Genomic DNA, 27,221 nt, shown 5'->3' with positions numbered 1-27,221 from the left:
GGCGCTTTGGTCATTCGACTGCAGGAAAGGGTTTACAACATCTCAACCGTGATAAGACCACTTTTTCACAGTAGACAGTTTGATGATCACATTAGTAAATGCAGCATATTGCAAAGTCTGGTGTTGACTCATTCTGAAAGGAAATTGCATCTATTGCACAGTCCATTTCGATGGGTGTGATGACATGGAAAACCGCACATTTTATTAGCCTCCCCAAATCTTGAGGAAAAGGTAGGTTATTTTATGATTATTCCTGTACAATTGCAAATTATTACACATTACTGTATCGTAACATTCAGTCAAATTGTACAATCCAGTTTGATTATTGTTTAGTGTTGATATATTGGTTACGTTTTCCAGATGCTTCCGTGGTCCAACTATCTCAGACAGAGCCTATATAATAGGTTGCTGGTGATTCTATTGATGACAATCTACCATGGTAAGACAGAGCAACCTGATGTTTACAACTGCCTGACTATCAGACAGAAATGTTCTCTTACCTTTAATAACCAAAACCATTAAAATCAAATCAAAGAATTACTAAAGTGCAATGTTACTAATTCCAGCATTGCTATGCAGGTAGAAGAGCAACGTAAACAGTGAACTAAGCTCATGAGGTGTTCATAAAATTATATTCTTCAGGAATCAATGAGTATATATCAGTAATTTAAAAGTACCAAAATAAATGTAGCAACTGTATATTGCCCCTTCAAAATGGAAAGTATTGCCTCTGTTTTCATTGGCCCTCAGACTTAACAGGTGAGACAGGAGGTGTACAGGCCTGGACATACAACTACAGCGTCAACCAGAATCTGGACTGGGATTCGGCCCGCCAGTGGTGCAGGCAGCACTACACAGACATGGTGGCCATCCAGAACCAGGAGGAGATCGTCTATCTCAACACCATGCTCCCTAGGAACTCACAATACTACTGGATCGGCCTCCGCAAGGTTGGTTTCCGTCCTCTGTTACTTTATTAACAGGAGTGTACTGTAGACTGACAGATTAGTCTGTCTGTCTTACCACAAGAGGTTCATCTAGCAGAAAATGTGTCGCTTATTTATTAATGTACTAATCTCTATTATTTTTTAAATGCATCGCTATTTCATTTATATTGTGGCTGCATATCTTTTATTTTTATATTGTATTATTGAATAAATTATGTCAATCAATCAGGTGAATGAGATGTGGACCTGGATGGGGACTAACAAGACCCTGACCAAAGAGGCTGAGAACTGGGCCACCGGGGAGCCCAACAACGTAGGGGATGGACAGGACTGTGTGGAGATCTACATCAAAAGAGGAAAGGATGAAGCCAAGTGGAACGATGAGAGATGCACAAAAAAGAAGGGAGCCCTCTGCTACACAGGTAGAAGAGTGAGTGTGTGTGTGTGTGTGTGTGTGTGTGTGTGTGTGTGTGTGTGTGTGTGTGTGTGTGTGTGTGTGTGTATTTTCTTAAGTCCTCTATTTGTCTACTCCCCTGTGTGTGTAGCGTCTTGCTCAGAGCATTGCTGCAGCACCCATGCAGAGTGTTTAGAGAACATAGGGAACTACACTTGCCAGTGTGACCCTGGCTTCAAGGGCCCCCGGTGCCAGGAAGGTGAGTTAACCTGTACAATACATTCATAAGGTCTTAACCATTCTTATTCATCTACGGGAATAATTCCATGGTTTTCTGTATAGAGGTGAACCAAAAACAGTTAACTGAGTTCAACTTCAATGACATGTTAGTATTCAGTATGTTTGTTTGTTGTCATTGATAATCTAGTCTCTCTGCCTCTCTCTGTCAGCCGTAGCGTGTGACACTGTGTCGGACCCAGACCAGGGTTCAGTGAACTGTGACCATCCACATGGGCTGTTTGCCTTCAACTCCTCTTGCCAGTTCCACTGTGCCCAGGGATACCAGCTGCTGGGGGCATCACAACTGCTCTGCCAGGCCACAGGGTTCTGGGACCACCCTGCCGCTCAGTGCCAAGGTATGGGAGAGCAGGAGGGTATAGCACGATGTAGTGGGGCGGCAGGTAGCCTAGTGGTTAACGCGTTAGGCCAGTGACTGGAATGTTCCTAGATCAAATCCCTGAGCTGACAAGGTAAAAATGTGTTGTTCTGCCCCTGAACAAGGCAGTTAACCCACTGTTCCTAGGCTGTCATTGTAAATAAGAATTTGTTCTTAACTGACTTGCCTAGTTAAATAAAGGACAAAATACTACAGTACCCATAATGCTCTGCAACTATATACAGTTTAATCTTACTAAAGACATTCCTAAAGCTAACACTATCGGGGCCCGCATCCTTATTTAAACAGAGGGCTACCTGACTAATCCAAATTCACTTAACGTTGTGTTGAGGCTGCTCATAAACCAGCATTTTAGGCTTGAGACAGATTTTTTGCCCTATTGAGATTAAACAAAATGTATCTTATTGCCCCCTTCAGTCAAACAGTGTTCATCGCTGGACAATGGTCCTCATAGAGGGACTATGAACTGCAGTAACCCCATCGCCCTGCACAGTTATAACTCCACCTGTGCATTCAGCTGTGATTTGGGGTTTGACCTAATAGGACCAGACAGGATTCAGTGTAACCACACAGGACAGTGGACAGGCAACGTCTCCACCTGCACAGGTATTTATCACTGTCACCATGGGATAGTAGCTACTAGTACACCTGTTGAATGGCAGGTCAAAGTGAGAGAAAAGAAATGTCAAGAATTGCAACAAAAGTACTATGTCTCCTCCCAGTCCTTCACTGGACCGCACCCACTGTTAATCTCCACTATTTAAAATGTTGAACTGTTGTGAAATAGTTGTGTTCTTTGGGAAATGTGACCTGATGAAATACTTTCAAACTGTCACTTTTTCTGTAACATCCTGTTCTGCCACAGAACACTGAACACTGAACACAGAACACTGAACACTGAACCCTGGCTGTTACGGTGCTGTCCAAAATCCTTTTCTCTGATTGAGCCCCACTTTATCTGAACCATGTTGTCAGCCATGTTGTCAACCACGCAGTATGTAGCCCATGCTATTTATGACAGTCCCTAACGTTTTTTTTGTTAAACGAAAGACAGTCCCTAACTTCTTTACTTCTTTACATTACATTGGATGGGTTGGGAGTTGGTTGGCGGCTCCTAGAGTCTGAATGTCTTTTGCTGTCGCTCCAATCTCACTCTTTACCCTCTTGCCTTTGGAGAGTGCCAACAAACTGTGAAGTAGAGGTCTTCATGTGTCCAAAAAGTTGGACCCATTCCGAAATGGTATGACCAGATATGCATAAATAAAACAATTAAAAACAGAGACCCGTTCCAAAAAGAACCGTGGAAAACAGACCCATGCTGGTTCGGAAACCCGAGAGACCCATTCAGATCCGAGAATAGAAAGAGAGAGAGAACGAAACAACCAACAGGGCGCTGCCAGCGATATTGGCGAAATTATCCACAGTTATGTATCCTTAAAAATTGCCTATAGACATTTTAGCAGACACTCTTATCCAGAGTGACTTACAGTAGTGAATACATACATTTCATACATTTTTTTCCCCGTACTGGTCCCCCGTGGGAATCGAACCCACAACGCTGGTGTTGCAAACACCATGCTCTACCAACTGAGCCACACTGGACCAGCAAATTACAACAACAAAAACCTAGGCTATTTGTTGTGTTTCGATGTGTAGACTAGCATACGCAAAACCTTATATTCTATTGTTTTATTGTCTACCTCATGGTTCAGCTGTCAGAGAGTTGAGCACTAAATTGCATCAGGGCATTGTATGTGTATAAATCTAGACGCGTCCACATGATATTCCTATAAAAACATATATATTATGGCAGACGAGCGTAGTGCTAGCCCTAGAGAGACCTGGAGAAAGATAGAGACATGCTAACACCATCAACATGGATTTCTTTTATACTTGTCAGATAGGCTACTACTGCTCTACCGATATAGGCGTACAGAAGGAGGCTAAGCCTTACATTTTCTATCAGAATATAAGTGTAGTAGGCCTAAAACATTCCTCCTCACCTCAAGTTCAACTGCCTTCACTGGCCTGCTGTAGCTAAAGCTAATAATAAACATACTCGTAGCACCCCGTATTACCGGCATGTTCAACAGCGTTTAAGAAATATATTACCATTCAATAGTGTTATCAAACCCAACAAAGTTTTGTGATTATTGGTGTCATTAAAAAAAATGCATTAGCATGTTTGACATTTCAGTGGAAATACGACTAATATCAGCTTTTTGAAAAGGGGTTTAGCAAAATAATACATCCCGTATTATCGGCATACGGTACCTAGTTATTGGCCACCTTACTATTTTGTTGAATTACTATATATATCTGTTTAATTTTGTTCAAAAAAGAGACACCAACCTCGTATCCGAAGTGTTTACTAGTTGGCTAGCCTTCCAGTAAAAAAACAAAATGACTTGCCTGTCAACTTTTCATTGCGTAGCCCGGGGCGCCCTCCTGTAGACTCTTAAAAATGGTTCTTCACCAACGTCTTCTTCAGCATCGTAACCAAATAATGTCTCACAATTTGTTTTACAGATGAATCAACTCGAGGTGATTTAATCCTCCAACCGCTAGAGAGTTAGAGGGGAAAATTATCTACCACACCAAACCTTCACAAAAGCTGATTAACTTTTTTAGGGTAATATCAAAAGTAACTAAAGTCATTGTTTATAGGGAAAATACGAACAAGTTGCTATTATTGCGATATTAAATGAAGTTTAGCATCTTGCCCTCACTGGTTTTTCATTTTCATGGTTTGAGTGTGAGTAGTGTATTAGGACCTACTGGTGATTCTATTATATTGAATTTGACCAACGAAAATGTCTCAACTAAATTCCACCTTTAAAAACGTTTTGAACAAGCTAGGCCTATATTGCAGCTCTTACCAACAAAGGTGATTGTCTTACCCAACAAATAACACTTAAACTAAATAAGCACAAAATTAAAGACTTTAGCCAACTAAAATGGCTCAACAAAATGTTACACTTTTTGCATAGGCTATATAAAGAACTGGTTTAGATTATTAAATAGGCCAACAATAATAATGATTTACAATAATTGATCATAAATATGAAAATAAATTAAATGAAAGGTAGAAAATTGCATCAAACCTGCATAGCAAGTTGCACACAGTTCAGTTGGCCATGCTAATGTTCTGCTCATCTTTGTCCACTACAATATTAAAACTTGTCCTACGAGGACATTCCCCTTGTCGCCTTCTTTTCACTATAGTCTTTCTCCTATAACTTTTGTTTTACTTAAAGGTGTGCTATGTAGAAATCTCTCTGCCATTTCCTGGTTGCTAAAATTCTAATAGTTTGCCTAATTTCAGTTTATGTGACAAAAAGAACAAGTATAGTGTAAATAATCATTGTACCATCTAAACCGCTGTGAAATATATTTTCTATAACCACATTTATTACCTTTTAATCCGTTTGAAGTTGGTGTACAAAACGCAAGCAGATCACGTGTGTTGAACGTAAGCAATCGCTGAACTGACGAATTAACTAAGTAGCTCATTGTGGTGCGTTTTTGGGACCAAATCTTGCAGTACCAGCAGCACTCCAGGAACCAACCCTCATCTACAGCTTCTACAATCATCATCATCATTGCCTCATCTCTATAGAGCAGGGATGGGCAACTTTAATGGGGGTGGGGCTGCAGTGGCTTGTGGGTCTATGGTTTTCCTTGCCTTATTAGATTACATTGCTTTAGATATCAGTCTCCTTTTGAACATAAATAGACTGTATTCACAGCGTACATAGTAACTCTAAAGTAGTTCCCACAGTGTGTAACTCATACTGTAAACTGAGTGCACAAAACATTAGGAACAAGAAGGATTGTTAAGCCTCATACACAAGCCAATTGAGACATGGCTTGTGTATGAGTGCCATTCAGAGGGTGAATGGGCAAGACAAAATATTTAAGTGCTTTTCAACAGGGTATGGTAGTAGGTGCCAGGCGCACAGGTTTGTGTCAAGAACTGCAACGCTGTTGGGTTTTTCACGCTCAACAGTTTCCCGTGTGTATCAAGAATGGTCCACCACCCAAAGGACCTCCAGCCAATGGCAGGACAGTGGTCGAAAGCAGGTCATTGATGAAAGAGGACAAAGGAGGCTGACACGAATTGTGAGTCTACAGTATGTCATGGGCTACAGTTAGTCAACTGACAGTTCAGAACAACATTGGCACCCAAAGACCCATAAAATAATACACAACTCCTTGTATCTTGGCACGAAGGGGGTATGGCAGCTGATGACCTTACAGAGTTCCACTTCTTTCAGCAAAGAACAAGAAACTGTGGTTGCAGTGGGCTAAGGGTGAAAACATTAGACACAGTAGAATGTAAAAACATTGTCTGGTCTGATTAATCCTGGTTCCTGCTGTTTCACGCTGATGGGAGGACTAGGGTATGGAGGAAACCACGAGTACATGCATCCATCATGCCGTGTGTCAACATTGCAGGCCGGTGTGATGGTGTGGGATGAGTTTTCACGTTACACATTGGGCCTCTTGATAAAAGTGGAGCAACGTTTGAATGCCATACGATAGCTGAACATCATTGCCAATCAGGGGCATCCCTTCATGTCAGCAGTGCATCTATCTGCAAATAGATTTTTCAGCAGGATAGTGGCCCATTCCACAAGGCTAGGGTTGTCCAAGAATGGTTCCACAAACATGACAGTGACTTCCGCTTACTGCAGTGGCCTGCCTAGTCACCAGATCTCAACCCAATTGAGCATCTGTGGTATGAGCTGGAACGAGCTATTCGGAGTAGAGATCCACTACCAGCCAACTTGACACATTAAATTAGAAAGAATCCTCAGCAATCTACACACAATACAGCATTATGACACAATACCCCATTATGACACAATACCCCATTATGACACAATACCCCATAATGACACAATACCCCAATGTGACACAATACCCCAGTGTGACACCATACCCCATTATGACACAATACCCCATAATGACACAATACCCCGGTGTGACACAATACCCCAGTGTGACACAATACCCCATTATGACACAATACCCCGGTGTGACACAATACCCCAGTGTGAAACAATACCCCATTGTGACATTATACCCCATTATGACAAAATACCCCATTGCGACACAGTACCCCATTGTGACACAATACCCCATTATGACACAATACCTCTTTATGACACCATACCCCATAATGACACAATACCCCATTATGTCACAATACCCCATTAGTACCGCATTATGACACAATACCCCATTATGACACAGTACCTCATTATGACAAAGCGAAAACAGTTTTCTTTCTTCATTTTAAGCAAATGTATAAAAAAACTGAAATACCTTATTTACATCAGTATTTAGACCCTTTGCTATGAGACTCGAAATTGAGCTCAGGTGCATCCTGTTTCCATTGATCATCCTTGAGATGTTCTACAACTTTGATTGCTTAAATAAAGGTTAAATAAAGGTAAAGAATAAAATAAATTGGAGTCCACCTGTGGTAAATTTCCAGAAGGACAACCATCTCTGCAGCACTCCACCAATCAGACCTTCATGGTTGAGTGGCCAGACGGAAGCCACTCCTCAGTAAAAGGCACATGACAGCCCACTTGGAGTTTGCCAAAAGGCACCTAAAGACTCTCAAACCAATAGAAAAACATTATCTGGTCTGACGAAACCAAGATTGAACTATTTGGCCTGAATGCCAAGCGTCACGTCTGGAGGAAACTTGGCACCATCCTTATGGTGAAGCATGGTGGTGGCAGGATCATGCTGTGGGGATGTTTTTCAGCGGCAGGGACTTGGAGACTAGTCTGGATCGAGGGAAAGATTAACGGAGCAAAGTACAGAGAGATCCTTGATGAAAACGTGCTCCAGAGCACTCAGGACCTCAGCCTGGGGAGAGGTTTACCTTCCAACAGGAGAACGACCCTAAGCACACAGCCAATACAACACAGGAGTGGCTTCGGGACAAGTCTCTGAATGTCCTTGAGTGGCCCAGCCAGAGCCTGGACTTGAGCCCGATCGAACATCTCTGGAGAGACCTGATAATAGCTGTGCAGCAACACTCCCCATCCAACCTGACAGAGCTTGAGAGGATCTGCAAAGAATGAGAGAAACTCCCCAAATACATGTGTGCCAAGCTTGTAGCGTCATACCCAAGAAGACTCGAGGCTGTAATCGCTGCCAAAGGTGCTTCAACAAAGTACTGAGTAAACGGTCTGAATACTTATGTAAATGTCATATTTCAGTTTTTAAATTTTTTATAAATCAGCAAAAATTTCTAAACCTGTTTTTGCTTTGTCATTATGGGGTATTGTGTGTAGATTGATGAATGAAAAAAAAAACAATTTAATTTTAGAATAAGACTGTAACGTAACAAAATGTGGAAAAGTCAAGGGGTGTGAATACTTTCTGAAGGCACTGTATATCTATGGTTATGAATACTTATGACATACTTTGATCAATGCTTGTATCAACCTATGGTACATTATCAGCTTATGGAAGACTACTGGCCTTGATAAACTCAGTGCCTTCTGTGAATGTTCTGTGGAAACAGACCATAAATCTTATCTTACCTTGGTCGTGTTCCCCTGCTCAGACATGCATCAACCAATGGTTGTGTGCCACGTCATCGACTGTGCCGTCAGGCACCAGATCGCTATAACATATGTGATAAGCTAAGTGGTACCTATTTATAACTTGTCAGAAATGTCCCGTTGATCAACAAGCCCATGGCAGCTTAAGGCTTTTAGCTAGGTTTTTTAATCCTGTTTATTTTGTTGTAACGTTTGAGTCACTGAAATATCGGATGAGCACACAGAAGACATGGCATAATACGTAGAAGTGAAGGAAATTAACTTTAAAATGTGGAATCTTTCTCTCCACCCCGCGGCGCGTGATGTTCCCCAATGATGAAAGGGGGACATGAGTGAAAAAGTTTGGGAAACACTGGGTTAGCTGTTACGTTGTAAGATCTGGCGTCAACAACGTCTGAATAGGGGAACACAACCATAATATTTTATTATCCTACCTGTATCCTACAACAGTGGTGAGGTGTGGCCCCTTGTCCCCTCCTGCCATGGGGAACATGTCCTGTGTGGACCCCCTGGGGGCCTCCTCCTTCACCTCCTCCTGTGGGTTCTCCTGTGAGGAGGGCTACCTGCTGAGAGGAGACATCAACCTCACCTGTTTATCTACTGGACAATGGACGAACCACACACCTGCATGTGAACGTGAGCTATACCAAGACAACTAGAGAGAGTTTCAATGCGATAAGGACCATTATTTATTAAAAAGAATACATTATGAATGAGTTCAGCTATGGCTCCACCTGTACCCTGGAGTGTGAGAAGGGTTTTGTTCTGGTAGGAACAAACTCCACCCATTACCCCTCACTGGGTTACTGGAGCCACGCCCTTCCTGTCTGTCAGGGTAAGACCAGGGGTGTTCAGGTAGAAATGTGTGGTGTAGAACACGTGATTGTCATGTATGATTTGGAACTGTGTCAGATCTATTCACTTCACTTCTATCTGGAACATTCTGAATTGTTCCACCTCACTGAATAAATCCAAAGGGTTAGAACGGAGAACCTAAACTATTGTGGTAAGCTGAAGGATTAGGAACAGTATATCTGGCATGGGGGAGCTCCCGAGTGGCGCAGCGGTCTAAGGCACTGCATCTCAGTGCTAGAGGTGTCACTACAGACCCTGGTTTGATTCCAGGCTGTATCACAACCGGCCGTGATTGGGAGTCCCATAGGGCGGCGCTCAATTGGCCCAGCATCGTCCGGGTTAGGTTTTGGCCGGAGTAGACCGTCATTGTAAATAAAATAAACAGTTTTTAACTGACTTTCCTAGTTAAATAAAGGTAAATAAAATAAAATATCAGAGTATAATAGGAATAGATAAATATAAATGTGTAATTATAATAGGAATAGATAAATATAAATGTGTAATTAAAAAAGGAATAGATAAATATAAATGTGTAATTATAATAGGAATAGATAAATATAAATGTGTAATTATAATAGGAATAGATAAATATAAATGTGTAATTAAAAAGGAATAGATAAATATAAATGTGTAATTATAATAGGAATAGATAAATATAAATGTGTAATTATATTAGGAATAGATAAAGATAAATGTGTAATTATAATAGGAATAGATAAATATAAATGTGTAATTTTAATAGGAATAGATAAATATAAATGTGTAATTAAATAGGATTATCTTGGGCCTGTGTGTCACAACCTGTATCCTCTTTATATCCCTCCAGCTCTGCAGTGCGACGTCTTAACCTCTCCCCCGCATGGCTCCATGAACTGCTCTGACCTCCATGGTCAGTTCCACTACGGGTCCCAGTGTCTGTTCTCCTGTGAGGAGGGGTTCCTGCTGAACGGGTTGGCTGATACAGAGTGCACCTCCCTGGGCACATGGAGCAGGAGAGCCCCCCTCTGTCTGGGTAACTCACCACATCTTAGTTCAAACCATAGCCAGGTTGAAGATACCCAGGTTAGGCCAATGTAATGACTCCATGTGGAAGCTTTAGAAAATAAACAGAGTCATGGGACCAGCACCGTTGCTGAGCAGCATCGCTGATCCCTTAGTTTGAATTCTTCCTCATTTATGCAAAGAGTTCTGGGATATTAGAATCCTTGTCTTAACCTTTTATCTTCAACCTAGAACCATTGTCTCTCTGTCATTTAGGAAAACCTTTGTTATTTTCAACGTAGAACCATAGTCTGTCTGTCATCTATTTTCGGAAATTGTGTCAGATCAGACATATTCATTTACATTTCTCTCTGAACCCCAAGGGTTCCAACGTAGAAGTCTAAAATGACTTGTGGTTAGTCAATGTGCTATTGGTTAAGTAAAGGATTCACAGAATGTGTCTGGTGTCACTCATATCTGACTTCTCTCTGTGCCCCTCCAGCTCAGCAGTGCGACGTCTTAACCTCTCCCCCGCATGGCTCCATGAACTGCTCTGACCTCTATGGTCAGTTCCACTACGGGTCGCAGTGTCTGTTCTCCTGTGAGGAGGGGTTCCTGCTGAACGGGTTGGCTGATACAGAGTGCACCTCCCTGGGCACATGGAGCAGGAGAGCCCCCCTCTGTCTGGGTAACTCACCACATCTTCAAACCATGCTGGATACATACCCCCATCTATTGGGTCGAGAATGAAGCTTTTGAAATAAATAATAGGGACAGATTATTCTCATAATGCACATTTAGTCAAAATATCTATTGTTACAGAGGTGCGTGACTTACAGCATTACTATTCATTTAGCTTTCTATGGATCAGGATGTGAATGTAGTGTGTTTCTCTGCATCTTCTCTTATCTGTTTCCTACTACTAGGGTCTTGTAGGTTACTTTGTAAATGTAATCTGTTAGTTACTAGTTACCTGGACAAAATTGTAATCAGTAACGTATTGATTACCCAACCTCAGTAACATAATCAGATTTATTTTGGTTACTTCTGGATGACTATCCCCTTAAAACCTGTTGAGGACAGACGTTCCGCCAGCGGGACCCCTCACCAACAGCCAATGGAATAGCAGGGCGCAAAATACAAAATAACAAAAATCTCATAATTCAAATTTCTCAAACAATCAACCACTTTACACCATTTTAAAGATAAACTTCTCGTTAATCCAACCACATTGTCCGATTTCAAAAAAGCTTTACGGCGAAAGCAAAATATTAGATTATGTTAGGACATCACCTTGACAAGAAAAACCACACAGCCATTTTCCAAGCAAGGAGAGGCATCACAAAAACCAGAAATACAGCTAAAATTATTCACTAACCTTTGACGATCTTCATCAGATGACACTCCCAGGACTCAATGTTACACAATACATGTATATTTTGTTCAATAAAGTTCATATTTATATCCAGAAACACCATTTTACATTGGGGCGTGATGTTCAGAAAATGTATTGCCTCCAAAACTGCCGGTGAATGAGCACATCAATTTACAAAAAAACTCATCATAAACGTTGATAAAATTTACAACAGTTATTGAAAGAATTATAGATACACTTCTCCTTAGTGCAACCGCTGTGTCAGATTTCAAAATAGCTTTACGGCGAAAGCACATTGTTCAATATTCTGAGTACAGAGCTCAGCCATCAAAGCAAGCTATACAGTTACCCGCCAAGTTCTGGAGTCAACAAAACTCAGAAATAGTATTATAAATCTTCACTTACCTTTGCTGATCTTTGTCGGAATGCACTCCCAGGACTCCCACTTCCACAAGAAATGTTTGTTTTGTTCGATAAACTCCATATTTATGTCCAAATACCTCCTTTTGTTCGCGCGTTCAGATCAATATCCAAAGGTAAAATGCGTGAGTGCAAAACAAAAAGTTCCATTACCGTTCGTAGAAACATGTCAAACAATGTTTACAATCAATCCTTAGGGTCTTTTATCATAAATATTCGATAATATTCCAACCGGACAATAGCGTATTCATTACAGAGGAAAAAGAAGGAACTGCGCTCCTGCCTGCCTGCGCAGTAAACAACTCATTGGTCTCAGGCAGTCCACTTGTTGAGTCAGCTCTTATTCTCTCCCCAGTAACAGTAGAAGCATGAAACAAGGTTTTAAAGACTGTTGACATCTAGTGGAAGCCTTAGGAAGTGCAAAATGACCCCACAGACACTGTAGTTTAGATAGGCAATCACTTGAAAAACTACAAACCTCAGATTTCCCACTTACTGATTGGATTTTTCTCAGGTTTTTGCCTGCCATATGAGTTCTGTTATACTCATAGACATCATTCAAACAGTTTTAGAAACTTCAGAGTGTTTTCTATCCAAATCTACTAATAATATGCAAATATTTGACTCTGGGCCTGAGTAGCAGGCAGTTTATTCTGGGCACGCTTTTCATCCGAACGTGAAAGTACTGCCCCCTATCCCAAACAGGCTAAGAGGCATTAGAAGAGGTCAAAAAGGATCCATCAAACACATTTGGTGTGTCATCATAGAGGTCTCTGATTGGTGGTTATCATTTGGTGTGTCATCATAGAGGTCTCTGATTGGTGGTTATCATTTGGTGTGTCATCATAGAGGTCTCTGATTGGTGGTCATCATTTGGTGTGCCATCATAGAGGTCTCTGATTGGTGGTCATCATTTGGTGTGCCATCATAGAGGTCTCTGACTTGTGGTCAGACTCGCTCAGGAAGAACAAACAAACTTAACCTCTATGGGCTAGGTGGGACGCTTGCGTCCCACCTACTCAACAGCCAGTTGAATCCTGTGGCGCGTTATTCAAATACCTTAGATATGATATTACTTCAATTTTTCAAAAATATGACTATTTTACACCATTTTAAAGATAAGACTCTCGTTAATCTAACCACACTGTCCGATTTCAAAAAGGCTTTACAACGAAAGCAAAACATTAGATTATGTCAGCAGAGTACCGAGCCGGAAATAATCAGATACCCATTTTTCAAGCTAGCATATAATGTCACATAAACCCAAACTACAGCTAAATGTAGCACTAACCTTTGATGATCTTCATCAGATGACAACCCTAGGACATTATGTTATACAATACATGCATGTTTTGTTCAATCAAGTTCATATTTATATCAAAAACCAGCTTTTTACATTAGCATGTGACTAGCATGTGACTAGCATTCCCACCGAACACTGCCGGTGAATTTACTAAATTACTCATGATAAACGTTCACAAAAAGCATAACAATTATTTTAAGAATTATAGATACAGAACTCCTCTATGCACTCGATATGTCCGATTTTAAAATAGCTTTTCGGTGAAAGCACATTTTGCAATATTCTCAGTAGATAGCCCGGCATCACAGGGCTAGCTATTTAGACACCCAGCAGGTTTAGCACTCATCAAAGTCAGATTTACTATAAGTAAAATGTTATTACCTTTGTTGTCTTCGTCAGAATGCACTCCCAGGACTTCTACTTCAATAACAAATGTTGGTTTGGTCCAAAATAATCCATCGTTATATCCAAACAGCGGCGTTTTGTTCGTGCGTTCTAGACACTATCCTAAAGGGTAAATAAGGGTGACGAGCATGTCGCAATTCGTGACAAAAGAATTCTAAATATTCCATTACCGTACTTCGAAGCATGTCAACCGCTATTTAAAATCAATTTTTATGCCATTTTTCTCATAAAAAAGCGATAATATTCTGACTGGGAATCTGCGTTTAGATAAACAGACAAAGGAAAGGAAAGCATTCGGTCGAAGCGGGCACGCGCCTAAGCACATAGTACTCTGAGTGGCCACTTGCCAAAAGCGATAAAGTGTTTCAGCCAGAGCCTGCCTCGCTATCGTTCAACTTTTTCCCGGGCTCTGAGACCCTATGGAAGACGTAGGAAGTGTCACGTTATTGCACAGATCCTGAGTCTTCAATAAAAAGAGCCAAGATGAAACACTACTTCTCAGACAGGCTCCTGCTTGAAATCTTCTCAGGTTTTGGCCTGCCATAGGAGTTCTGTTATACTCACAGACACCATTCAAACAGTTTTAGAAACTTTAGGGTGTTTTCTATCCAAAGCCAATAATTATATGCATATTCTAGTTACTGGGCAGGAGTAGTAACCAGATTAAATCGGGTACGTTTTTTCATCCAGCCGTGTCAATACTGCCCCCTAGCCCTAACAGGTTAAACTTGTGCCTTTTTTCAATGCTGAATTGAATGTCCTTGAGAAAACAGAAAGGTGTTTTAATGTATTTTTTGGCAAACATATTTTAATCATCTAGTTTTTCAAAAGTACAGTGTCTGTAATCTGAATATAATATTTTTGCTGGTAATGTAACTGAGTCGTTTGTTTTTTTATAATCCGATTACATGTCATTTCTTACTCCCCAACCCTGCCTACTACAGTGGTGAGGTGTGGCCCCTTGTCCCCTCCTGCCATGGGGAACATGTCCTGTGTGGACCCCCTGGGGGCCTCCTCCTTCACCTCCTCCTGTGGGTTCTCCTGTGAGGAGGGCTACCTGCTGAGAGGAGACACCAACCTCACCTGTTTATCTACTGGACAATGGACGAACCACACACCTGCATGTGAACGTGAGCTATACCAAGACAACTAGAGAGAGTTTCAATGCGATAAGGACCATTATTTATTAAAAAGAATACATTATGAATGAGTTCAGCTATGGCTCCACCTGTACCCTGGAGTGTGAGAAGGGTTTTGTTCTGGTAGGAACAAACTCCACCCATTACCCCTCACTGGGTTACTGGAGCCACGCCCTTCCTGTCTGTCAGGGTAAGACCAGGGGTGTTCAGGTAGAAATGTGTGGTGTAGAACACATGTGATTGTCATGTATGATTTGGAACTGTGTCAGATCTATTAACTTCATTTCTATCTGGAACATTCTGAATTGTTCCAAAGGGTTAGAACTGAATAAATCCAAAGGGTTAGAACGGAGAACCTAAACTATTGTGGTTAGCTGAAGGATTAGGAACAGTATATCTGGCATGGGGGAGCTCCCGAGTGGCGCAGCGGTCTAAGGCACTGCATCTCAGTGCTAGAGGTGTCACTACAGACCCTGGTTTGATTCCAGGCTGTATCACAACCGGCCGTGATTGGGAGTCCCATAGGGCGGCGCTCAATTGGCCCAGCATCGTCCGGGTTAGGTTTTGGCCGGAGTAGACCGTCATTGTAAATAAAAAAAACTGTTTTTAACTGACTTTCCTATTTAAATAAAGGTAAATAAAATAAAATATCAGAGTATAATAGGAATAGATAAATATAAATGTGTAATTATAATAGAAATAGATAAATATAAATGTGTAATTAAAAAGGAATAGATAAATATAAATGTGTGATTATAATAGGAATAGATAAATATAAATGTGTAATTATAATAGGAATAGATAAAGATAAATGTGTAATTATAATAGGAATAGATAAATATAAATGTGTAATTATAATAGGAATAGATAAATATAAATGTGTAATTAAATAGGATTATCTTGGGCCTGTGTGTCACAACCTGTATCCTCTTTATATCCCTCCAGCTCTGCAGTGCGACGTCTTAACCTCTCCCCCGCATGGCTCCATGAACTGCTCTGACCTCCATGGTCAGTTCCACTACGGGTCCCAGTGTCTGTTCTCCTGTGAGGAGGGGTTCCTGCTGAACGGGTTGGCTGATACAGAGTGCACCTCCCTGGGCACATGGAGCAGGAGAGCCCCCCTCTGTCTGGGTAACTCACCACATCTTAGTTCAAACCATAGCCAGGTTGAAGATACCCAGGTTAGGCCAATGTAATGACTCCATGTGGAAGCTTTAGAAAATAAACAGAGTCATGGGACCAGCGCCGTTGCTGAGCAGCATCGCTGATCCCTTAGTTTGAATTCTTCCTCATTTATGCAAAGAGTTCTGGGATATTAGAATCCTTGTCTTAACCTTTTATCTTCAACCTAGAACCATTGTCTCTCTGTCATTTAGGAAAACCTTTGTTATTTTCAACGTAGAACCATAGTCTGTCTGTCATCTATTTTCGGAAATTGTGTCAGATCAGACATATTCATTTACATTTCTCTCTGAACCCCAAGGGTTCCAACGTAGAAGTCTAAAATGACTTGTGGTTAGTCAATGTGCTATTGGTTAAGTAAAGGATTCACAGAATGTGTCTGGTGTCACTCATATCTGACTTCTCTCTGTGCCCCTCCAGCTCAGCAGTGCGACGTCTTAACCTCTCCCCCGCATGGCTCCATGAACTGCTCTGACCTCTATGGTCAGTTCCACTACGGGTCCCAGTGTCTGTTCTCCTGTGAGGAGGGGTTCCTGCTGAACGGGTTGGCTGATACAGAGTGCACCTCCCTGGGCACATGGAGCAGGAGAGCCCCCCTCTGTCTGGGTAACTCACCACATCTTCAAACCATGCTGGATACATACCCCCATCTATTGGGTCGAGAATGAAGCTTTTGAAATAAATAATAGGGACAGATTATTCTCATAATGCACATTTAGTCAAAATATCTATTGTTACAGAGGTGCGTGACTTACAGCATTACTATTCATTTAGCTTTCTATGGATCAGGATGTGAATGTAGTGTGTTTCTCTGCATCTTCTCTTATCTGTATCCTACTACCAGGGTCTTGTAGGTTACTTTGTAAATGTAATCTGTTAGTTACTAGTTACCTGGGCAAAATTGTAATCAGTAACGTATTGATTACCCAACCTCAGTAACATAATCAGATTTATTTTGGTTACTTTTGGATGACAATCCCCTTAAAACCTGTTGAGGACAGACGTTCCGCCAGCGGGACCCCTCACCAACAGCCAATGGAATAGCAGGGCGCGAAATACAAAATAACAAAAATCTCATAATTCAAATTTCTCAAACAATCAACCACTTTACACCATTTTAAAGATAAACTTCTCGTTAATCCAACCACATTGTCCGATTTCAAAAAGGCTTTACGGCGAAAGCAAAACATTAGATTATGTTAGGACATCACCTTGACAAGAAAAACCACACAGCCATTTTCCAAGCAAGGAGAGGCATCACAAAAACCAGAAATACAGCTAAAATTATTCACTAACCTTTGACGATCTTCATCAGATGACACTCCCAGGACACAATGTTACACAATACATGTATGTTTTGTTCGATAAAGTTCATATTTATATCCAGAAACACCATTTTACATTGGGGCGTGATGTTCAGAAAATGTATTGCCTCCAAAACTGCCGGTGAATGAGCACATCAATTTACAAAAAAACTCATCATAAACGTTGATAAAATTTACAACAGTTATTGAAAGAATTATAGATACACTTCTCCTTAGTGCAACCGCTGTGTCAGATTTCAAAATAGCTTTACGGTGAAAGCACATTGTTCAATATTCTGAGTACAGAGCTCAGCCATCAAAGCAAGCTATACAGATACCCGCCAAGTTCTGGAGTCAACAAAACTCAGAAATAGTATTATAAATCTTCACTTACCTTTGCTGATCTTCATCGGAATGCACTCCCAGGACTCCCACTTCCACAAGAAATGTTTGTTTTGTTCCATAAACTCCATATTTATGTCCAAATACCTCCTTTTGTTCGCGCGTTCAGATCACTATCCAAAGGTAAAATGCGCGAGCGCAAAACAAAAAGTTCCATTACCGTTCATAGAAACATGTCAAACAATGTTTACAATCAATCCTTAGGGTCTTTTATCATAAATATTCGATAATATTCCAACCGGACAATAGCGTATTCATTACAGAGGAAAAAGAAGGAACTGCGCTCCTGCCTGCCTGCGCAGTAAACAACTCATTGGTCTCAGGCAGTCCACTTGTTGAGTCAGCTCTTATTCTCTCCCCAGCAACAGTAGAAGCACGAAACAAGGTTTTAAAGACTGTTGACATCTAGTGGAAGCCTTAGGAAGTGCAAAATGACCCCACAGACCCTGTAGTTTAGATAGGCAATCACTTGAAAAACTACAAACCTCAGATTTCCCACTTACTGATTGGATTTTTCTCAGGTTTTTGCCTGCCATATGAGTTCTGTTATACTCATAGACATCATTCAAACAGTTTTAGAAACTTCAGAGTGTTTCCTATCCACATCTACTAATAATATGCAAATATTTGACTCTGGGCCTGAGTAGCAGGCAGTTTACTCTGGGCACGCTTTTCATCCGAACGTGAAAATACTGCCCCCTATCCCAAACAGGCTAAGAGGCATTAGAAGAGGTCAAAAAGGATCCATCAAACACATTTGGTGTATCATCATAGAGGTGATTAGTGGTTATCATTTGGTGTGTCATCATAGAGGTCTCTGATTGGTGGTCATCATTTGGTGTGTCATCATAGAGGTCTCTGATTGGTGGTCATCATTTGGTGTGCCATCATAGAGGTCTCTGACTTGTGGTCAGACTCGCTCAGGAAGAACAAACAAACTTAAACTTGTGCCTTTTTTCAATGCTGAATTGAATGTCCTTGAGAAAACAGAAAGGTGTTTTAATGTATTTTTTGGCAAACATATTTTAATCATCTAGTTTTTCAAAAGTACAGTGTCTGTAATCTGATTATAATATTTTTGCTGGTAATGTAACTGAGTCGTTTGTTTTTTTATAATCCGATTACATGTCATTTCTTACTCCCCAACCCTGCCTACTACAGTGGTGAGGTGTGGCCCCTTGTCCCCTCCTGCCATGGGGAACATGTCCTGTGTGGACCCCCTGGGGGCCTCCTCCTTCACCTCCTCCTGTGGGTTCTCCTGTGAGGAGGGCTACCTGCTGAGAGGAGACACCAACCTCACCTGTTTATCTACTGGACAATGGACGAACCACACACCTGCATGTGAACGTGAGCTATACCAAGACAACTAGAGAGAGTTTCAATGCGATAAGGACCATTATTTATTAAAAAGAATACATTATGAATGAGTTCAGCTATGGCTCCACCTGTACCCTGGAGTGTGAGAAGGGTTTTGTTCTGGTAGGAACAAACTCCACCCATTACCCCTCACTGGGTTACTGGAGCCACGCCCTTCCTGTCTGTCAGGGTAAGACCAGGGGTGTTCAGGTAGAAATGTGTGGTGTAGAACACGTGATTGTCATGTATGATTTGGAACTGTGTCAGATCTATTCACTTCACTTCTATCTGGAACATTCTGAATTGTTCCACCTCACTGAATAAATCCAAAGGGTTAGAACGGAGAACCTAAACTATTGTGGTAAGCTGAAGGATTAGGAACAGTATATCTGGCATGGGGGAGCTCCCGAGTGGCGCAGCGGTCTAAGGCACTGCATCTCAGTGCTAGAGGTGTCACTACAGACCCTGGTTTGATTCCAGGCTGTATCACAACCGGCCGTGATTGGGAGTCCCATAGGGCGGCGCTCAATTGGCCCAGCATCGTCCGGGTTAGGTTTTGGCCGGAGTAGACCATCATTGTAAATAAAATAAACTGTTTTTAACTGACTTTCCTAGTTAAATAAAGGTAAATAAAATAAAATATCAGAGTATAATAGGAATAGATAAATATAAATGTGTAATTATAATAGGAATAGATAAATATAAATGTGTAATTAAAAAAGGAATAGATAAATATAAATGTGTAATTATAATAGGAATAGATAAATATAAATGTGTAATTATAATACGAATAGATAAATATAAATGTGTAATTAAAAAAGGAATAGATAAATATAAATGTGTAATTATAATAGGAATAGATAAATATAAATGTGTAATTATAATACGAATAGATAAATATAAATGTGTAATTAAAAAAGGAATAGATAAATATAAATGTGTAATTATAATAGGAATAGATAAATATAAATGTGTAATTATAATAGGAATAGATAAATATAAATGTGTAATTATAATAGGAATAGATCAATATAAATGTATAATTAAAATAGGAATAGATCAATATAAATGTGTAATTATAATAGGAATAGATAAATATAAATGTGTAATTATAATAGGAATAGATAAATATAAATGTGTAATTTTAATAGGAATAGATATATATAAATGTGTAATTATAATAGGATTATCTTGGGCCTGTGTGTCACAACCTGTATCCTCTTTATATCCCTCCAGCTCTGCAGTGCGACCTCTTAACCTCTCCCCCGCATGGCTCCATGAACTGCTCTGACCTCCATGGTCAGTTCCACTACGGGTCCCAGTGTCTGTTCTCCTGTGAGGAGGGGTTCCTGCTGAACGGGTTGGCTGATACAGAGTGCACCTCCCTGGGCACATGGAGCAGGAGAGCCCCCCTCTGTCTGGGTAACTCACCACATCTTCAAACCATGCTGGATACATACCCCCATCTACTGGGCCGAGAATTAAGCTTTTGAAATAAATAATAGGGACAGATTATTCTCATAATGCACATTTAGTCAAAATATCTATTGTTACAGAGGTGCGTGACTTACAGCATTACTATTCATTTAGCTTTCTATGGATCAGGATGTGAATGTAGTGTGTTTCTCTGCATCTTCTCTTATCTGTATCCTACTACCAGGGTCTTGTAGGTTACTTTGTAAATGTAATCTGTTAGTTACTAGTTACCTGGACAAAATTGTAATCAGTAACGTATTGATTACCCAACCTCAGTAACATAATCAGATTTATTTTGGTTACTTCTGGATGACTTTCCCCTTAAGAGGCATTATAAGAGGTGAAAAAGGATCCATCAAACACATTTGGTGTGTCATCATAGAGGCCTCTGATTGGCGATCATCATTTGGTGTGTCATCATAGAGGCCTCTGATTGGTGGTCATCATTTGGTGTGTCATCATAGAGGCCTCTGATTGGCGATCATCATTTGGTGTGTCATCATAGAGGTCTCTGATTGGTGGTCATCATTTGGTGTGTCATCATAGAGGCCTCTGATTGGCGATCATCATTTGGTGTGTCATCATAGAGGCCTCTGATTGGTGGTCATCATTTGGTGTGTCATCATAGAGGTCTCTGATTGGTGGTTATCATTAGGTGTGCCATCATAGAGGTCTCTGATTGGTGGTCATCATTTGGTGTGTCATCATAGAGGCCTCTGATTGGTGGTCATCATTTGGTGTGTCATCATAGAGGTCTCTGATTGGTGGTTATCATTAGGTGTGTCATCATAGAGGCCTCTGATTGGTGGTCATTATTTAGTGTGTCATCACAGAGGTCTCTGATTGGTGGTTATTATTAGGTGTGTCATCATAGAGGTCTCTGATTGGTGGTTATTATTAGGTGTGTCATCATAGAGGTCTCTGATTGGTGTCCATCATTTGGTGTGTCATCATAGTGGTCTCTGATTGGTGGTCATCATTTGGTGTGTCATCATAGAGGTCTCTGATTGGTGGTCATCATTTGGTGTGTCATCATAGAGGTCTCTGATTGGTGGTCATCATTTGGTGTGCCATCATAGAGGTCTCTGACTTGTGGTCAGACTCGCTCAGGAAGAACAAACAAACTTAAACTTGTGCCTTTTTTCAATGCTGAATTGAATGTCATTGAGAAAACAGAAAGGTGTTTTAATGTATTTTTTGTCAAACATATTTTAATCATCTAGTTTTTCAACAGATTATTCTCATAATGCACATTTAGTCAAAATATCTATTGTTACAGAGGTACGTGACTTACACAATTTCTGCCCATTTAGCTTTCTATGGATAAGGATGTGAATGTAGTGTAGGGGTGGGCATCCCTGTTCCTGGAGTGGTTCTGCAGGATTCTTTTCCCAATTACGCACGGCACCACACCAGACCAACAGAGCTAATCGATCAGTTCAGTGATTGCCTAAATTCAACACACCTGGTCTTCCAGGTCAGTTAAAACATAAACAGGAAGTTCCCGCTGCACACCAGTATCACGGTTGCCTTCCGCTGATGTCGTTTTTGTTCTGCTCCTCAGTACGTCACTGCCCCCTGCTGGTGGAGCCATGGAGAGGCTGGATGAACTGCACCCACCCCCATTCACCCTTCAGTTACAGCTCCCACTGCCTCCTCCAATGCAATGAGGGATTCCTGCTAACTGGAGCTCCCACAATGCATTGCAACGCATTGGGAGTCTGGAGCCAAGACTTGCCGTCCTGTCAAGGTGACTGAGGAATATATAAAAATATTATTTATTTATTTATTTATTTATTGATTGATTGATTTATTGATTGATTGATTGATTAAACCCCTACAGTGGTCCAGTGTGAGAACCTATTGCACAGACTGCCATCTCCCCTACCCACTCCATCCTCAACCCCACCACCAACCCTGGGACCCTCCATGAACTGCTCACACTCCCTAGGGGAGTTTAGCTTCAGCTCTCTGTGCCTCTTCACCTGCAGCAAAGGTTACTATCTGAATGGAACAGAAGAGCTGTCCTGCACCTCAGAGGGACAATGGAGTGACCTTGTGCCCTCTTGCCAAAGAAACATCACCTCTGTCCAAGGTTGTACTGACTATTTGTTTACATCAAATATGATATACAATATCGTTTACATTTTCTACACTGAATTCAATTGAATAGTAGTACATTTAAATCAAATCATAATTTCCCCTGATTTTTTTCATCTCATGTGACTACAGCATAGCATTCATCCTTACAGGGTGACCTCTTGGTTTATGTGCTCTGTTCTGGCCCTGTGGGGACTGTGGTTGTTCTACAGAGTCAGAGATAGTGACTGTGGTTGTTCTACAGAGTCAGAGATAGTGACTGTGGTTGTTCTACAGAGTCAGAGATAGTGACTGTGGTTGTTCTACAGAGTCAGAGATAGTGACTGGGGTTGTTCTACAGAGTCAGAGATAGTGACTGTGGTTGTTCTACAGAGTCAGAGATAGTGACTGGTTGTTCTACAGAGTCAGAGATAGTGACTGTGGTTGTTCTACAGAGTCAGAGATAGTGACTGTGGTTGTTCTACAGAGTCAGAGATAGTGACTGGTTGTTCTACAGAGTCAGAGATAGTGACTGTGGTTGTTCTACAGAGTCAGAGATAGTGACTGTGGTTGTTCTACAGAGTCAGAGATAGTGACTGGTTGTTCTACAGAGTCAGAGATAGTGACTGTGGTTGTTCTACACAGTCAGAGATAGTGACTGTGGTTGTTCTACAGAGTCAGAGATAGTGACTGGTTGTTCTACAGAGTCAGAGATAGTGACTGTGGTTGTTCTACAGAGTCAGTGATAGTGACTGTGGTTGTTCTACAGAGTCAGAGATAGTGACTGGTTTTTCTATAGAGTCAGGGATAGTGACTGGTTGTTCTACAGAGTCAGAGATAGTGACTGTGGTTGTTCAACATAGTCAAAGATAGTGACTGTGGTTGTTCTACAGAGTTAGAGATAGTGACTGTGGTTGTTCTACAGAGTCAGAGATAGTGACTGTGGTTGTTCTACAGAGTCAGAGATAGTGACTGTGGTTGTTCTACAGAGTCAGAGATAGTGACTGTGGTTGATCTATAGAGTCAGGGATAGTGACTGTTTGATCTATAGAGTCAGGGATAGTGACTGGTTGATCTATAGAGTCAAGGATAGTGACTGTGGTTGTTGTGTTATAAAGAGTCCTCTAGGATGCTGGTCTATGCAGTGGTGGGAGCTGCCTCTGCTGCTGGGCTGTTACTACTGCTGGGACTGGGCATGGTGGTCGCAAAGAAGCTCAGCAAGAAAGGTAAGAGTAATGGATTAAAGACATGTATTTCATACTGTATGTGTAACCTCGTCACCAGGCTATTGCACCAGAGCTTGGGGAGGAAATGTCTTGTTTGCGACACTATTTCAAACGGGTGATAAGGTAATTATATGTTTATGGTAATGACTAAAAGATTCCACCCTGAAACGTATAACTGAGTGATTATACGACTGTAATTCTCTAATGTGTGTGCATAGGACAAGTTAAGACTTTACTATTTAGCAATGTAAGTGAGACATTTAAGGAAAAGAGTAACTGTTAACAGACAACTTGTGACCACTGTGAAACTGATAACAGGAAAGAGGTCTCCCCACCCAGGGAGGGGAGAAACCGTTAGGCTTGCAGTAGATTATGTAACATGTTGCAGGATATGATAAGCAAGGTATGTGTTGGAGAAAACTTGTAAACAGCATTGACAGTGTTAGAGAAGAGGAGGGGCATTTATATGACCAAATGTGAGGTATAAAAGGCTATGTGCATTGTATAATTTTCAGAGCTCTCTGAATAAAGAACTAACCTTTTTGCAGAATTCTGGGACTTTGTCTAATTCTTCTATTAACCAGGGCCTTACAACCTCTGGAGAATTGGTCAAAGCTATAGTGATCGTTATCATCATTGGGATTGAAAATTCTCGTGACAACGGGCCATCTTTCTTTCATCTATAATGTCTTACTGTGTTAGAAGCAGTGGTACTATAGTACTATAGTAGTATTAGTATATAAGTATAGTACTGTTGTAGTAGTATGTAAGTATACTTATAGTATAGATAAAGCCTGTTCCATAATAATAATCCCTGTTTCTGGTCCGTCACAGGTGACTTCAACTTTGCAAACTCGTTATGGGAGGAAAGAGAGAACCCTGCTTTTGAAATTTCTTAAAAAAGAATGTGCTTAATGACATTGTACTGTAAAACAACATTTTGCATAACGAGTTGGATATTGAATTAAACAAGTTAATTGTTTTCAATGTATTTAAAGCCATCACTGTTCCTTTTATACAATTTTTTCTATACTTATTTTTGTGTATGGGCTGTTAAAGTTAAAATGTGTAACTTTTGGGTGACCCGACCAGATTCACATAGAAATGTGAGTTATAGATATGTAATTATTGAAAATAAGTCTAAGAAGCGGTAGATCTGTTCTATGTATACTATTTCTATGTTTCCCAATCTTATGTTTCGTTTTTGCATCTTTTACTTTCGGGTTTTTGTACACCAGCTTAAAACAGCTGAAAATGCTATATTTTTGGGCTATTGAAAATATATTTCACAGCGATTTAGATGGTACAATGATTCTCTACACTTTTTTGTGTTTTGTGTAAATTAAGAAAACTATTCGAATTTTAGCAACTAGGAAATGGCGGAGTGATTTCTGCATATTTCACCTTTAATGGATGTTAGATATGTAGGATTTTAATTTGACCAGTATTGTCGCAGCAAAATAATCTTGCATCAACAGGATTTCAACATTTAGTCCATTCACACTTTTTCATGATGTAATGTTGCTTGATCAGTGGTTAGGCTATTAGCTGGCCAAAATTGGGCTACATTACAGTGCAATAATGTTAATATAATCGTGTGTTAGTGGTTTTCAGTGAATTTATGTAAATCCTGCAGCGCAGAAAAATTGTCAGCGACAACATATTGATCAAATGAAGATCCCATATCTGTATGTAGCTTGCAGTCAAACTCATGGCTTTCTATGTTTCTCATCATGTTCACTTGGACAAATGTTGAATTCAATATACTGAGATCAATAGAATGTGCAGTGCTGTAAAAAAGTATTTTCCCCATTTCTTTTGTATTAAATGTTATCAGCTCTTCAACCAAAATCTAATATTAGAGAAAGGGAAACTGAGTTTACGAATAACAAAAATATATATATACTTATTTTATTTATTTAATTAACAAAATTATGCCACACCCAATTCCCCTGTGTGAAAAGTAATTTCCCCCTGTACACTCAATAACTGGTTGTGCCCCCTTTAGCTGCAATGACTCCAACCAAACACTTCCTGTAGTTGTTGATCAGTCTCTGTCATGGGCGTCGTAAGGATTGGACATCTTCTTTCTTTATTAAAGAAAACACTTAAACAAAATAAACTGATGACAAAAACAGTCCAGTAAGGTGCACAGACTATACTGGAAACAACTACCCACAAAACACAAGTGAAAACCAACCCAACTAAATATGGCCTCCAATTAGAGACAACGACAACCAGCTGCCTCTAATTGGAGGTCATTGCCAAAACCCAACATAGAAATAGAAAACTAGATATACACATAGAAATAGAAAATATAGAACATAAACCAAAAACACCGAACCACACAAAACAAACACCCCCTGCCACGCCCTGACCAAACTACAATGATAAATAACCCCTTTTACTGGTCAGGACGTGACAGTCTCTCACGTCGATGTGAAGGAATTTTGCAATTATTGTGTTATTTGTTCACTCAGGTTCCCTTCATCTAATATTAGGTTTTGGTTGAAGATCTGATAACATTCAGTATAAAAAATTTGCAAAAGTAGAGACATTTATGCCCACCTCACCCCCTCTTACATTGCCTCGCTGACCACCTCACCCCCCTCTCACCCTGTCTCACTGTCCACCTCACCCCCCTCTCACCCTGCCTCACTGTCCACCTCACCCCCTCTCACCCTGCCTCCCTGTCCACCTCACCCCCCTCTCACCCTGCCTCGCTGACCACCTCACCCCCCTCTCACCCTGCCTCACTGTCCACCTCACCCCCTCTCACCCTGCCTCGCTGTCCACCTCACCCCCTCTCACCCTGCCTCCCTGTCCACCTCACCCCCCTCTCACCCCTGCCTCCCTGTCCACCTCACCCCCTCTCACCCTGCCTCCCTGTCCACCTCACCCCCCTCTCACCCTGCCTCACTGTCCACCTCACCCCCCTCTCACCCTGCCTCCCTGTCCACCTCACCCCCTCTCACCCTGCCTCCCTGTCCACCTCAGCCCCCTCTCACCCTCTGCATCACTGACCACCCCACCCCTTCGCTCCCCCCACCTCAATGCCCACCCCACCCCTTCACTCCCCCACCTCAATGCCCACCCCACCCCTTCACTCCC

At 41.1% G+C, this 27,221-nt stretch overlaps 1 protein-coding gene across 4 annotated transcripts; it reads left to right on the top strand.

Annotated features, from left to right (window-relative positions):
• The first annotated feature begins 60 nt into the window (after positions 1-60).
• On the top strand, positions 61-25,101 carry selp (selectin P). 4 transcript variants are annotated; one of them, XM_045687940.1, is made up of 19 exons: positions 61-231; positions 361-439; positions 751-950; positions 1,177-1,369; positions 1,493-1,600; positions 1,791-1,976; positions 2,435-2,623; positions 9,058-9,243; positions 10,289-10,474; positions 10,946-11,131; positions 14,891-15,076; positions 16,031-16,216; positions 16,688-16,873; positions 19,135-19,320; positions 20,566-20,751; positions 22,370-22,555; positions 22,649-22,900; positions 24,003-24,110; positions 24,945-25,101. In XM_045687940.1, the coding sequence occupies exons 2-19, from the start codon at positions 361-363 to the stop codon at positions 25,007-25,009; spliced, it is 3,054 nt and encodes a 1,017-aa protein (XP_045543896.1). In that variant the 5' UTR covers positions 61-231; the 3' UTR covers positions 25,010-25,101. The 4 variants fall into 4 exon arrangements, with proteins under 4 accessions (XP_045543896.1, XP_045543897.1, XP_045543898.1 ...); XM_045687941.1 differs by lacking the exon at positions 9,058-9,243; XM_045687942.1 differs by lacking the exon at positions 10,946-11,131.
• The last annotated feature ends 2,120 nt before the right edge of the window (positions 25,102-27,221 follow it).

This window comes from Salmo salar, chromosome ssa10 (genome assembly GCF_905237065.1).
Source record: "Salmo salar chromosome ssa10, Ssal_v3.1, whole genome shotgun sequence".
Classification (NCBI taxonomy): domain Eukaryota; kingdom Metazoa; phylum Chordata; class Actinopteri; order Salmoniformes; family Salmonidae; genus Salmo; species Salmo salar.
This window is presented reverse-complemented; position numbering and strand designations above follow the sequence as displayed.

Excerpts from the sequence above, each read along its gene's own strand:
- selp (XM_045687940.1), top strand. The coding sequence starts at position 361 with ATGCTTCCGTGGTCCAACTATCTCAGACAGAGCCTATATAATAGGTTG. Across the intron at positions 15,077-16,030 it reads CCACACACCTGCATGTGAAC|CTCTGCAGTGCGACGTCTTA; the intron begins GTGAGCTATACC and ends ATATCCCTCCAG. Across the intron at positions 24,111-24,944 it reads AAAGAAGCTCAGCAAGAAAG|GTGACTTCAACTTTGCAAAC; the intron begins GTAAGAGTAATG and ends GGTCCGTCACAG.